This window comes from Lolium rigidum, chromosome 6 (assembly GCF_022539505.1).
Source record: "Lolium rigidum isolate FL_2022 chromosome 6, APGP_CSIRO_Lrig_0.1, whole genome shotgun sequence".
NCBI classification, from domain to species: Eukaryota; Viridiplantae; Streptophyta; class Magnoliopsida; order Poales; family Poaceae; genus Lolium; species Lolium rigidum.
In genome coordinates, this window is record NC_061513.1 from 71441408 (window position 1) to 71453242 (window position 11835).

At 44.4% G+C, this 11835-nt stretch overlaps 1 protein-coding gene across 1 annotated transcript; it reads right to left on the reverse strand.

The window, feature by feature from the left end:
- Nucleotides 1-531: 531 nt before the first annotated feature.
- LOC124667548 (nucleobase-ascorbate transporter 12-like) lies at nt 532-6261 on the reverse strand. Its single transcript, XM_047204815.1, has 10 exons — nt 5802-6261; nt 5610-5707; nt 5340-5510; nt 5164-5264; nt 4326-4461; nt 4179-4229; nt 3781-4068; nt 3249-3483; nt 2835-3121; nt 532-778 (listed from the first exon to the last, which is right to left on the reverse strand). The coding sequence occupies exons 1-10, from the start codon at nt 6259-6261 to the stop codon at nt 557-559; spliced, it is 2049 nt and encodes a 682-aa protein (XP_047060771.1). The 3' UTR covers nt 532-556.
- Nucleotides 6262-11835: the final 5574 nt, after the last annotated feature.

Sequence of the window (11835 nt, forward strand, 5' to 3'; positions counted from 1 at the left end):
TGTCCATTTACAGGTATACTTCTGGAGAGCTTCTTGCATACCAATGGCGTCGACAACTCTAGAGTTCCAAAGGGAGAGCTGGAGGGACCGAGCATCTGAAGCCTCGGCAAAACAGACCCAAGCCCACCGGCCAGACAAGAGGAATACATACATTGCCTAGATGAGAGAAGGTAGCTGACAGAAATGCCGGCAACAGTATACCTGCAATGCAAATTCAACACCAAAGAACGTGCGGGGATATGCAAGAGTAAGACCTCAGACTCCTGTAATCTAACCCTAACAAGAAAGCAGACAGGGTCTAGGTTTAGTTCAGACCACTTAACGCCTATACATATCATATGCCTAAAGCTACTAAATACCAGAAGAGCAAAATCTAACAGTTATAATACATAGTAGTCTATATAATGATCGGAAAATTTGTCGATGCATCTAAGCATCAGGATCATATATAACTAACCTAAAGAGCAATTCGGAATATATACACTCAGTACCTCGAGCTCTGTCATGAAACATGACAAACCAATTCTCTCGCAAGCACGTCTGGCGCGCAGATGTGCTATAGGCCCATACACTTTGCCCACTTGAATGCTCGCCCTATCTTAAACGGAAGTTCATAGTCTTCCATAAAAGATGACTCTCTCGTGGCTTCCTCTGCTTCTGACCACACATACAACCCCCGCTCATGGCGGCCGCCAGGGACAGTATTGTCAAGTATGACAGCAACCAGGAATGCAATGACCATGTTGAGTGACAGTAAAGTGTTGAGGACATAGTTTACCTGAGATGCAATGAAATAAAGAATCCCAATTAATAACTTATAAGTTAAGGTAATACATATTGATGGATAGTGCTACTCCCTCCATCCCAAAATGTAAGGCACCTAAGCTTTAGTCAAAAGTCAACATATTTTAAGTTGACCAAATTTATACGTGAAAATATAAACATTCACAATGCCAAATCAATATCAATAGATTCACCAGAAAGTATAGTTTCTCAAAATGTCCATTTGACATTGTAGATATCCACATTTTTTCGTATAAACTTGGTCAAACTTAGAAGATGTTGACTTTTAGCTAAAGCTTAGGCGCCTTACATTTTGGGACGGAGGGAGTATATTTCTTGACTTTCATGAATGGGGTTTTTCAGTTTTCGAACAGAAAATGGGAACCGCAGATTAATTTACGTACTGCATACTAAACAAAAGCATGCATGCAAATGAAATGCAAACATGATCGAATATATCGTGTCATCATATCTATAAATATGATTCATGGCCACTCTGTTCTATGCTGGAAGAAAGTACACAGAACCACCAACCAAATAGCATTTTGGCGCTCAAACCAAGCATTAAATTTGTAAAAGAAATGGCCACTGACCGGTCACAAACCACAGTTCTATGAATGTCACTCTACGGCCCACAGTAGTAACCATTTACAGTACAAATATTAAAGTGCACTTCGAAGTTAAAACTGACCGACCAGATTAATTTTCAGTTGGACCGTGTCTATCAGTAGCAAATTGTCAAAGAAAATGGTGTACATCATGTGTCAAATGAGAAGTCAAAGCGGAGGCGCAATTTTGTGTTTTTCTGTTTCTGGTTACTTTCAGATTAATTTTCAGTTGGAGCGTGTCTATCAGTAGCAAATTGCCAAAGAAAATGTTGTACATGTTGTGTCAAATGAGAAGTCAAAGCGGAGGTGCAATTTTGTGTTTTTCTGTTTCTGGTTACTTTCCCCTTACTTATACTTTCCTTGCTATACCTTTTCTTTTGCAGTATCCTTATGTCTCCAATTGTATACTAGTTTTATTCCAAAACTACTCCTGATCGAAACTAAATATCTCTTTTTCTACTAGTGAGCCACTATATTTTTTGCGGAATGAAGGGTTCTATTTATTACTCTAAGGTCCAGTGTAGTGAACATCTACACTACGAACATTGAAGTAACCTTCAAAGTTAAAACTAACAGCCCAGACTAATTTTCAGTTGAATTATATCTTTAACTGGAAAATTGTCAAAAGAAAATGATGTACATGAGCTTGTGTCATATGAGAAGTCAAAATGGAGCTGTAGTCGTGTAATATACAAAAACAGTAAACGACAAAACTATGTGTGCAATTTTGTATTTTTCTGTGTCTGGCTAATTTCCACTTATTTATACTTTCCTTGCTATATCTTTTTATTTGCATTATCCGTATGTCCCCAATTGCATAGCAGTTTTTTTTCTTTCCAAAACTACTCCTGATGAAAGGACTTGTTTGGTTGGAGGCCTCACAAAGAGCTGCCTGGCCTAGAGTCTCCCTGAGACCTGCCTATAGGTTATTTGGTTGGCATCCTCGACAATGAAGCAGTAGCCTGGCCTGTAGAGCATCTGGCAGAGTCATTAGCCTGGCTGCAGCGTAGGCACATAGTTAGCCTGGCCCAGGCGTAACGAAACGGTCGCCTGGCTCAAGCCTGGGAGGCTAATGACACGGTCTCATGTGTGCTGTCCAATGAAGTCATGGTTCAATCATTATTTATGGGCTGACAATGCAGATTTAGCTGGCCAGGCTGTGGACACAAACCAAACGCGTCGATCTCAGGCTAGCCTGGCCAGGCAGTTATTTTGATTTTTTCAGGCCCAGGTCAGGCTCCATATTTGCCCAGCAGCCCAGGCACGAAGCCAAGGACTCCAACCAAACTAGCCCTATATGTCTGTCTACTAGTCAGACACTATAATTTGCATATTTTTCTATTCACCAGAATATAACCACAGAATTGTCGACTATAGTGCAAATATGCCTAACAGCAGACAGTGAAACGAAATTCTGCAGAAGATGGGAAGTTCAGCACATACCCCGCCAAATCCAGTGTGTATAGGTCCATGCGATGCGACATTGTATGGCTGAAAGTATGTTGGAACTGATGAGTTTGCATTAGGATGTAATCCATACTGTTGGAAGTATGATGGAATTGACAAGGACAAAAACAATGCTAGCCCCACAACAATACAGTTCCTGGAGCTTCCTGTGGCACCATAACGAAGATTGGACAAGCCAAGAGCACAGAGCATGGCCCACATGAAACAAAGGAGAGCAGCAACCATAACATCAGGAATAGATGCAATGAAAGCACCAACTTTGCCTGTAAATGAGGTACAAGAACAATTGTAAGAAAGAACTATTCATCATGCTATAAACCAAGTGATGTTTGCTTTCCCAACATTGAGTGAGAAGTTTTTACACTGAGAAAAATGCAAGTGATTGCTTACCAACAATAGAGAGAACTATAAGAACAATAGCACCAAATCCAACTGCCTTGCGGCTACCCATTTTAGTCACAGCAATCGTATGTACATTCTCTGTTATTGTTGCTGACCCAACTCCTGTTCCCCACAGGCCAGCCAAAACTGTAGAGACACCTTCAATGCCTATACCCCTGCTAACAATTCCAGCTGTTGGTGGTCTTGTGGCCACAAACAAAGATGATGCATGGTAGGAACCAACCTTACGTCAAATGCACAGAAGAATTATTAGGAGATGGAAGAATATGGATCATGATGGACAATTAATGGCAGTATCTACAGAGTGGACAAATTTTACGTAACCTAGCAACATATGTGTCTGAGAAGGCAGCTTATCTCAAGTTGATGGTTACTAAGGGATCTACACCTTTTACGGTGTAGATTCCAATAAGTTTCTATGTACAGAAAAGAATGTAATACATTGCAAGATTATGTATGAAAAAAATACAGAATAAAGTAAAGCATATACAATCAAGGTTAAAAGCAATTCTAAACTTACTGAATCAACTGATGCGATTACTGATACAAGACACATCACAAGGCCCATTTTCCAATTAAAAACTGGAGTGCCCCATTGTAACGGATACGGAAATCTGAACCAAGGAGAAGCTCTTAAGGCATGTGAAGTGTCTACACGGCACGATTTCATCCTCAATACATGCGTCCGGCAAAAGGCTGAGACATTGTTTGAAGCGGGAATATTTGCATCACAACCTTTGAAGCTATAAACTCCACTTGCTGTCAGAACGAAAGCAATAGCCCATGTGATCCCAAGACCGAGAGGAACCTAAGGGGGGCAGCATCAATAGTTCAAAATTTAGCACATCATGGATTCACAATAACTGCCATGCAGCATAAATTAAGACAATACTATCAATATTATTAGCTAAATCTTACCGCATAAATTAGAAACACCCGGTACCCAAATAACTTTATTTTTCGGAGGTACTGCACCAAGGGAAATAAACAGATAGTCAGCATCAAACTATTTATAATGCAGAGTATATCATGTTTCATTTAACAAGGGTTTTACTGTGTACTCACTAGTGCAAAGATAATGACGACCAAAAATTGCAAGACACCCATCTCTATACATGACCCTACTTTAGTGAACCCATAACTAAAAAATGAGAGGCCAACAGCTGCAACCGTTGGTGAAACGACGACTGGATTTATCAACCTGAAACGAATAGATTGAAATATACAACAGAAATATAAGATTAGATTGGTTGATGGACGATGGTCACAAACTCACAATGCCACGCAAGTCCATCTCATTAGTCTACAAAATAATCATACAAACAGATATCATGCTATCTAGATATATCTAGGCTCCCTCAAGCCCAAGACACGAACTATGTTGGGTTACATTTTTTATTCTTCACTTTAAATTGTGCAAGATAGATCTTGAAGTCATAATGGCTCTGATACCATATTTAGTTGCATACTTGTATGCAACAACCAGTTCACCTAAAAGCATAAGATGATAAGTAAATGCAGCCCTATACTCACACCAGAACAGTTGTAAACAAAGACAAATTCATAACTATGATACTCAAAATCAGGAAGTGACCACTAAGGTGTTTACCAATGTTGATCTTACCCAATGCTCATGAGTATTGTTGACACCGTATATCTAGGTGAAAGTTCTATCTATATATTTTAAACATAAATGTTTGGAACTAAACAAGGAAATTCAAAGAGCAGATTTTGCTACATGCGAGCATGCATCTTTCAACTTCAAATCTCTACCCATTCACTACACGGCCAATCAGGTGTGCATGGCAAAATCCTATTAGCATATTGACCAACCAAGTGGCAGCAGAAAGCTATGGACGACAATGGTTTGTCTTATCAGCATCAGCAGCGAAGGGACACAAACCTTAGAAATAGCGACATGAGGCCTGTATATCCCAGCAGCACTTGGAATAAACCTCCAATTATGATAGCTCCCTGTAGGTGCTTCATTATGTGCTTAAAGTTCTGCAGTGGAGCACATTATGTTGTTATCCACGCTGCATCTCCATAACACCAACGACCAAAATAAAAAATGCTTACGTTGTCATTGAGGCCGAAGAACTCAGGGGAGTTGATAATCGCGAGCGCAGGGGCAAGGTATACGAAGGATGGCCCCTGCACGAGCGGGAGCCTCGTTCCGAACAATGTGTGCAGCAATGTGGTTATCCCCGAGACTAGCAACACTGTCGACACCACCGCCGCCGTGTCATCCTACGATATACGCATCCAGATAACGCGTATTAAGTAGTAGCACACGCGCCAAAGAGACACAGTATAGGGGCTAGCAACATTTCAGTTATATGGACTCACGGCCGAGCCGCCCATGGCAGGAACCATGACCAGCGGGACGAGGATGATCGAGCCAAGCATGGAGATGTAGTGCTGGAACCCAAACACCGCTACCGGAACTGCAACACAGCTCAAAAACCTCTGCATTAGCGCGACGTATGACAGTCGTCAGGAGGTGGAAGTTTGAGTTTACATCATTTTGGGGGTGCTTACGTATTCCGGGGGTGTCACGAAGCTCGTACTTGACGTGCGCCGCCCGCTGCGGCGCATCCTGTTCCTCCCCCTCCTCCTCCTGCAGCTGCGGGAGCGGCTGCCCGTTCGGCCGCCCACCGTCCGAATCCCTCCTCCGCGCCCTCGCGGGGGGCGCTGGTGGGGGTTGCGGCTGGCGGTGATGTGGTGGGGGCTGGGGCTTGGCATTGGCGGCGGGAGGGGGCGGCGCGGCGGAGGTGGGCCGGGTCGGTGGGCCGGACTCCAGATCGGCGGGGCGGGGGAGCGGGGCGTGGGCGGAGGTGGGGGTGGAGGTGGAGACGGACTCGCCGGAGACGCGGGCCTGGAAGCCGGTGCGCTTGGCCCAGGAGAGGGGCTGCGGCTGCGGCTGCGGCGGCGGCGCCGGGGGCCAGGGGCCCGGGCGCGCGCGGCGGGAGAGAGGTAACGCGCCGGAGGAGGTGGCCATGGCGCAGGCGGGGCCTCGCCGCCGGCGGTTTAGGTTGGGGAAGGGCTGCGAATGCGAGGGTTTAGGCAGAGGCGAGTGGTGTGGTGTGTGTGCTGCTGGGGGTGGCGGAGGGCAGTGAGGTGGAGGCGTACTGAGCCGAGCGTGCGGGCGGGCGGAGACGGAGGCGGAGAATTTGCGGTGGGCGTTGCGGGGCCCGCGGCGTCAGTGGGCGTTAATTGCGCTCTGCGGGGGGCGTGTGGCGCGCGTTTGAAAAACAATTGGGGACACGCTCGGTGACGCGCCCGGGTGGAGTGGTGCGGCTGTGTGATCGTACTCGGACGTTGTTGTCTTCCTTTTGTCACTAGCACCGTAGCACGCTCAACAGATTGCCAATAGTTGTGTACTTTGTGTGAGGTTGTGCAAGATATGCCATTGTACGGTGCAGTACTAGCTTTTTTGACTTATTATTCCATCCATGGAATAATTGAGCTTCCAATCTAATGTGTTCTTGTTGACCGAGACGGTGCAATGTAAACATTTTCCGCTACGAACCTTCTTATATGAACAAACTGATTGTAGTATAAAACGAACCAGACTGATTGTAGTATAAAACGAACCAGTTCGCTGACGAGGTTCGTCAAATAAAACTATGTTCTAGTACTCACAATAAGTTAGCACAGTAATAACTACTTCCTCTGTTCACTAATGTAAGCCTTTTTAGATAGTATTTTAGAATGACTAGATACGAATCAAAATGAGTAAATTTACACACGAAAACACATCTACAAACATATATTTACAAAAAAATATCTTACATTAGTGAACGACACAGATTTTTTAGTGTCTCGGTGCTTGCAAAAAAGAGTACTAAAAAAGAAAGTGGGTTGGGCTCTTATCTTGGGCAGGATATTCGGCCATCGGTTTCAACGATTACCGTCACCAATGAAACTCAAATAAACTTTTACTTTCGTTCGAAATATGACCGTTCCATTAACCAGCCTCACTAGATTTCTTTGATCTCGTGCATTTACATACTTCTATCTACATTGCAATTTGGCAAAAATAAAGCTCCGCAAATTATACGTTTTCCCTATTTTTTGTTGAAAAAGCTCACCGAATGTAATCAAATCTACATCTATTTAAAATGTGTATCTCCAAATTCTAATAATCATATGGCATTGTGTCCTAGTTGTGAAAATTGTGTGTGCCAATGTTAAATTTCTACGTTTTCAACAATATCCGGTCTAATTAAGTAAATATTCCTTTCAAAAAAATTAAGTAAACATTGCTTAATAATTTAGATGCATTACTGCAAGACCACTCACAACATTGAGCGCTTTTTGTATTGATCTTTTGACAATCATGTTGTGTGCACAGGGTCTATAAATATGATTGTAATAGACAAGAAATGCTAGGGACAATTCACAATTTCACATTACTCCAAATTCTAAATCATACTCGCTATGTAACTAGAATTCATAGAGGGACATCTAAAAAAAAAAGAATTCATAGAGGGAAATTCGAATTTGGTTACATGAGGCCTGTTGGACTGAACACCTAAGTCAGAGGCTTGGTGGGCTGGTATTGAAGAAGCAAAGTGGGCCAACTCATGGGCTCCTACAGTTTTCAGAACCATGTGTTATTTAACATTTGCCTCTTGGGCTGGGCTCAATGTGGCTCCTGACCGGAAGAGGCGTTATGGATATTTTGAATCACAAAAGTTCCCATGATATGTATTTTCCCATGCATGAAATTTTAGGTCAAACTCCAAAGTACACATCACCGCTTAGGATCCAAAATGTGGGACACCGATGATAAGGTACAAGCTTAGGGAAGGCGAGGACAAGTGGACAACCAAAAATGTAGACATATAAAACCAACCTTCAAAGCGTGATGTCAGAGGAGGCACCTGAGGGTCCTTATTAGACACGATGATAAAAAAGAGGAGGGTGATTAGTAGGAGGAGAAGCAGCATGGGCGCATGTCACATTAGCTTGATATGCAGTTATTGCTTAATTAGTATTGTGCACTTTCTAATATACGTGAAAAATAGCCACAAAAACAACTTAGCGAAACGAAAAAAGGACATAACTAGTTTAAATAAAAAACTAGATTATCATAATCTAGCTCGATACCAAATGTAGATAGAAGTACAATAAAAATGAGAAGTCGTCCTTTTCAATAATAGACATATTGTTTTCATAGGTAGAAGATGTCAAACGACCTGTCCACATGCCTACACGCTTGCAATCTCACATAGGAAAAAGGGCCAAAGCGTCCGCTCTCACGTACATTCACTTCTGAACCCGCTGATCTCTATGATTGGCCACTCGCCTAAGCGCAACCTCGACAGACCCTCTGCCATGTGCCTGAACATAACTCCTCGGATGATCCTCGCATTCTCTCGTTGGTCCTCTCGTCAGCCCTGATCTGCTCCACCACCCTATTTGTAGAAGTCATTGGACACTACGTCACTATGATGCGTCTAAATGCACCACGTGACCACATACCATTCGTTATGTTGCCTCATTAGTCCATGCCATCTGAATTGACAAAAAGTTCCATAACAATCTAAAAAAAGATAAAAGGAAATATTGAAGCATCATATGCATGGGAAGGAATTTTCCCTAGCTCGGGCCACTTCCCGTGTAGTTGTCAGCTCGTTCTTGACAGATCCAACAAGGTGTTCATAATCCCGATGGTGGGAAGGGGAGGCACCCTGGAGGTTTCTCACGGGAGGAGGTGGGAGATCGGCTCGGGGGCGCAGGGCGGCGCGGCTGCTCCATGGTCGGCACTTGAGGTCTCCGGCGGGAGGTGTCGAGCAGGAGGGGTGAGGCGCGCGTGGCGGTGCCCTGACCCGCGAGATATGGTGGATGGTTGCGGCCCGATCCGGTGATCGTGGGGTTAGTCCGGTCTTGTAATGGATCCCCTCTTCTACCTTTGCTACATCAGAGTCGACCAGCGGTGTGGGAACCTTATAGTCTTGCGAATAATGGCGGCGGTCCTAAGACTTCTTCTCGCGCCAAGATGTTGATTTGCCGGTGCCTGTCCTCATCGATCTGGCGGATGAGTCGTGTTCCGGAAGGCTCCGCTGGTGCTCCATTGGGCGAATCAAGCTTGGAGATTGCCGGATCGGGTGGAATTTTGTCGTGTGCATCCATGTTTTTCTCAGGCCGTTTGGTTTCAGAGGGAGCGCTTCGAAATTTTGCTGGCGGTTATTATCATGGAACACGTTCTCGTTCCGTGGTTGAAAGGACACGGATGTCGCCTAGAGGGGGGGGGGTGAATAGGCGATTTAAAACTTTTACGAGATGGGCTTAACAAATGCGGAATAAAACTAGCGTTTACTTTGTCAAGCCCAAAGCCTATATACTATGGTTCACCTATGTGCACCAACAACTTATTCTAAGCAATGGTTCACCTATGTGCACCAACAACTTATGCTAAGCAATACAAGCAAGTATGTGATAGCAAGATATATATAACTTCAAGCACGATGGCTATCACAAGGTAAAGTGCATAAGTAAAGAGCTCGGGTATAGAGATAACCGAGGCACGCGGGAGACGATGATTTATCCCGGAGTTCACACTCTTGCGAGTGCTAATCTCCGGTGGAGAGGTGCGGTTGCTTAGTGCTCCCGAACGCCACAAGAGGCTCACCTTGAGGTGTGGTTGCTCGATGCACACCAACGCCACAAAGGCCTCACCCCAAGATGCGGTACTCACACCACACACCGAACGCCACGAAGGCGCCTCACCTAAATCTCCGGTGACCCTCGCCACAAAGGCCTAGGTCACGGTTCCACTAAGGGATTTCCTTCGAGGCGGAAACCGGGCCTTACACAAAGATTGGGGCACACATCCACAACTTAATTGGAGGCTCCCAACAAACCGCCACAAAGGCCTAGAATCCGTCTAGGGTTCCAAGAACCCAAGAGTAACAACTTTCTTGCTTTCACCTCCACGAATCACCGTGGAGAACTCAAACCGATGCACCAAATGCAATGACAAGAACACCACAAAGATGCTCAAGTCCTTCTCTCTCAAATTCCAACAAAGCTACAAAAGCTATTGGGGGAATAAGAGAGGAAGAACAAAGGAATTCACAAAGAACACCAAGATCAAGATCTAGAGAGTTCCACTCACAAAGAGATGGATTTGATTGGTAGAAATGTAGATCTAGATCTCCTCTCTCTTTTCCCTCAAATGGGGGCAAGAATCATGGAGGGATTGAGAGATAGTGCAAGCTTCTCTAGTTCAACAATGGAGGAGAGAGAGAGTGAGAGAAGCTACAGCCCAAGGAGGAAGAAGGGGGGTATTTATACCCCCAAGAAAATCGAGCCGTTTGGGCAAAACCGGGCCGGATAATCCGGCCTAAGTAAGGGCCGGATTATCCGGGGCCGGATTATCCGGCCTCAGGGACAAAACCTGGACAAAATCCGGCCAAAAATCCGGCCCCTATACTGAGCAGCAATTCCCCAGGTCCTTAGCCGATTTCGGGGGGGCCGGATATTTCCGAAATATCCGGCCCGGATAATCCGGGCCGGATATTTCCGAAATATCCGGCCTAAGCAAACTGCAGAAATACCAAAACTAAAACGGGCATAACTTTTGCACCCGGACTCCGATTTCGATGATCTTGGGCTTGTTTTAAAGCTAGGAACAAGCTCTACAAGATCATGCAGCAAACCATCATAGTCCAACAAGGGAGGATAGAAACAAATGATGAAAGGTTTGACCTATCTAAAAAAGACATACCGGTAAAACCTCCAATCTTGAAAATGCAACAAGTTGCCCATGCAAAAACCATTCTCAATGAACTAGAGCTTGTCATGAGAATAAGCACAAGCTCTAAAACATCACATGGATAAGATCCAAATAAAACCAAGAAAGATGATGAACCAAACTCGAAAACGCAACAAGTGATCTATGCGAAATCCGTTTTCGATGAACTAGAAGCTTGTCATGAGAATGAGCACAAGCTCTAAAACATCACATGGATAAGGTCCAAATAACAACCAAGAAAGATGATGCAAGGATGCAAAGGTTTGAGCTCTCTCGAACGATACGATCGAGTTACTCACTCGAGAGCCCTCTTGATAGTACGGCAACTAAACTATAAACCGGTCTCCAACTACACTATGAGACCGGTGAGAAAGAAACCCTATCAAGAGCAAACCTTATACTTGCGCGTTCCACTTGAGCTTGATGACGACGATCTTGACCTCAACAAGATGGAGTGCCTTTCTTGCTTGTGCTTGCTTGACGAAGTCTTGTAGATTGCTCCCCCATAAACCACCATGGGAGAGCTTCTTCTTCGGCGCATCTTCACATAACCATGACCACCATGTGGATTGCTCCCCCATAATCCACCATGGGAGAGCTTCTTCTTCGGCGCATCTTCACATATCCATGATCACCATATGGATGGCTAGACTCAAGCAAAGGATCTCTTCGAGATGGCTCATCTTGAACTTGCACTTCATTTCTTCATTCTTCATCATGTTGATGTCTTGAAGTAACTTGAGGGCTCACTTCATCTTCATCTTCAAGACATACTTGACACTTGATATCCTTCATCAATTTCTTCTTATT

What these genes read in the sequence shown, in the direction of transcription:
- LOC124667548 (XM_047204815.1), bottom strand. Translation starts at nt 6,261, where the DNA reads ATGGCCACCTCCTCCGGCGCGTTACCTCTCTCCCGCCGCGCGCGCCCG. An exon ending in TCTTCGGCCTCAATGACAAC is followed by an intron (nt 5,265 to 5,339) that starts GTAAGCATTTTT and finishes GCTCCACTGCAG; the next exon opens with AACTTTAAGCACATAATGAA. An exon ending in TCGTCATTATCTTTGCACTA is followed by an intron (nt 4,230 to 4,325) that starts GTGAGTACACAG and finishes CCCTTGGTGCAG; the next exon opens with TACCTCCGAAAAATAAAGTT.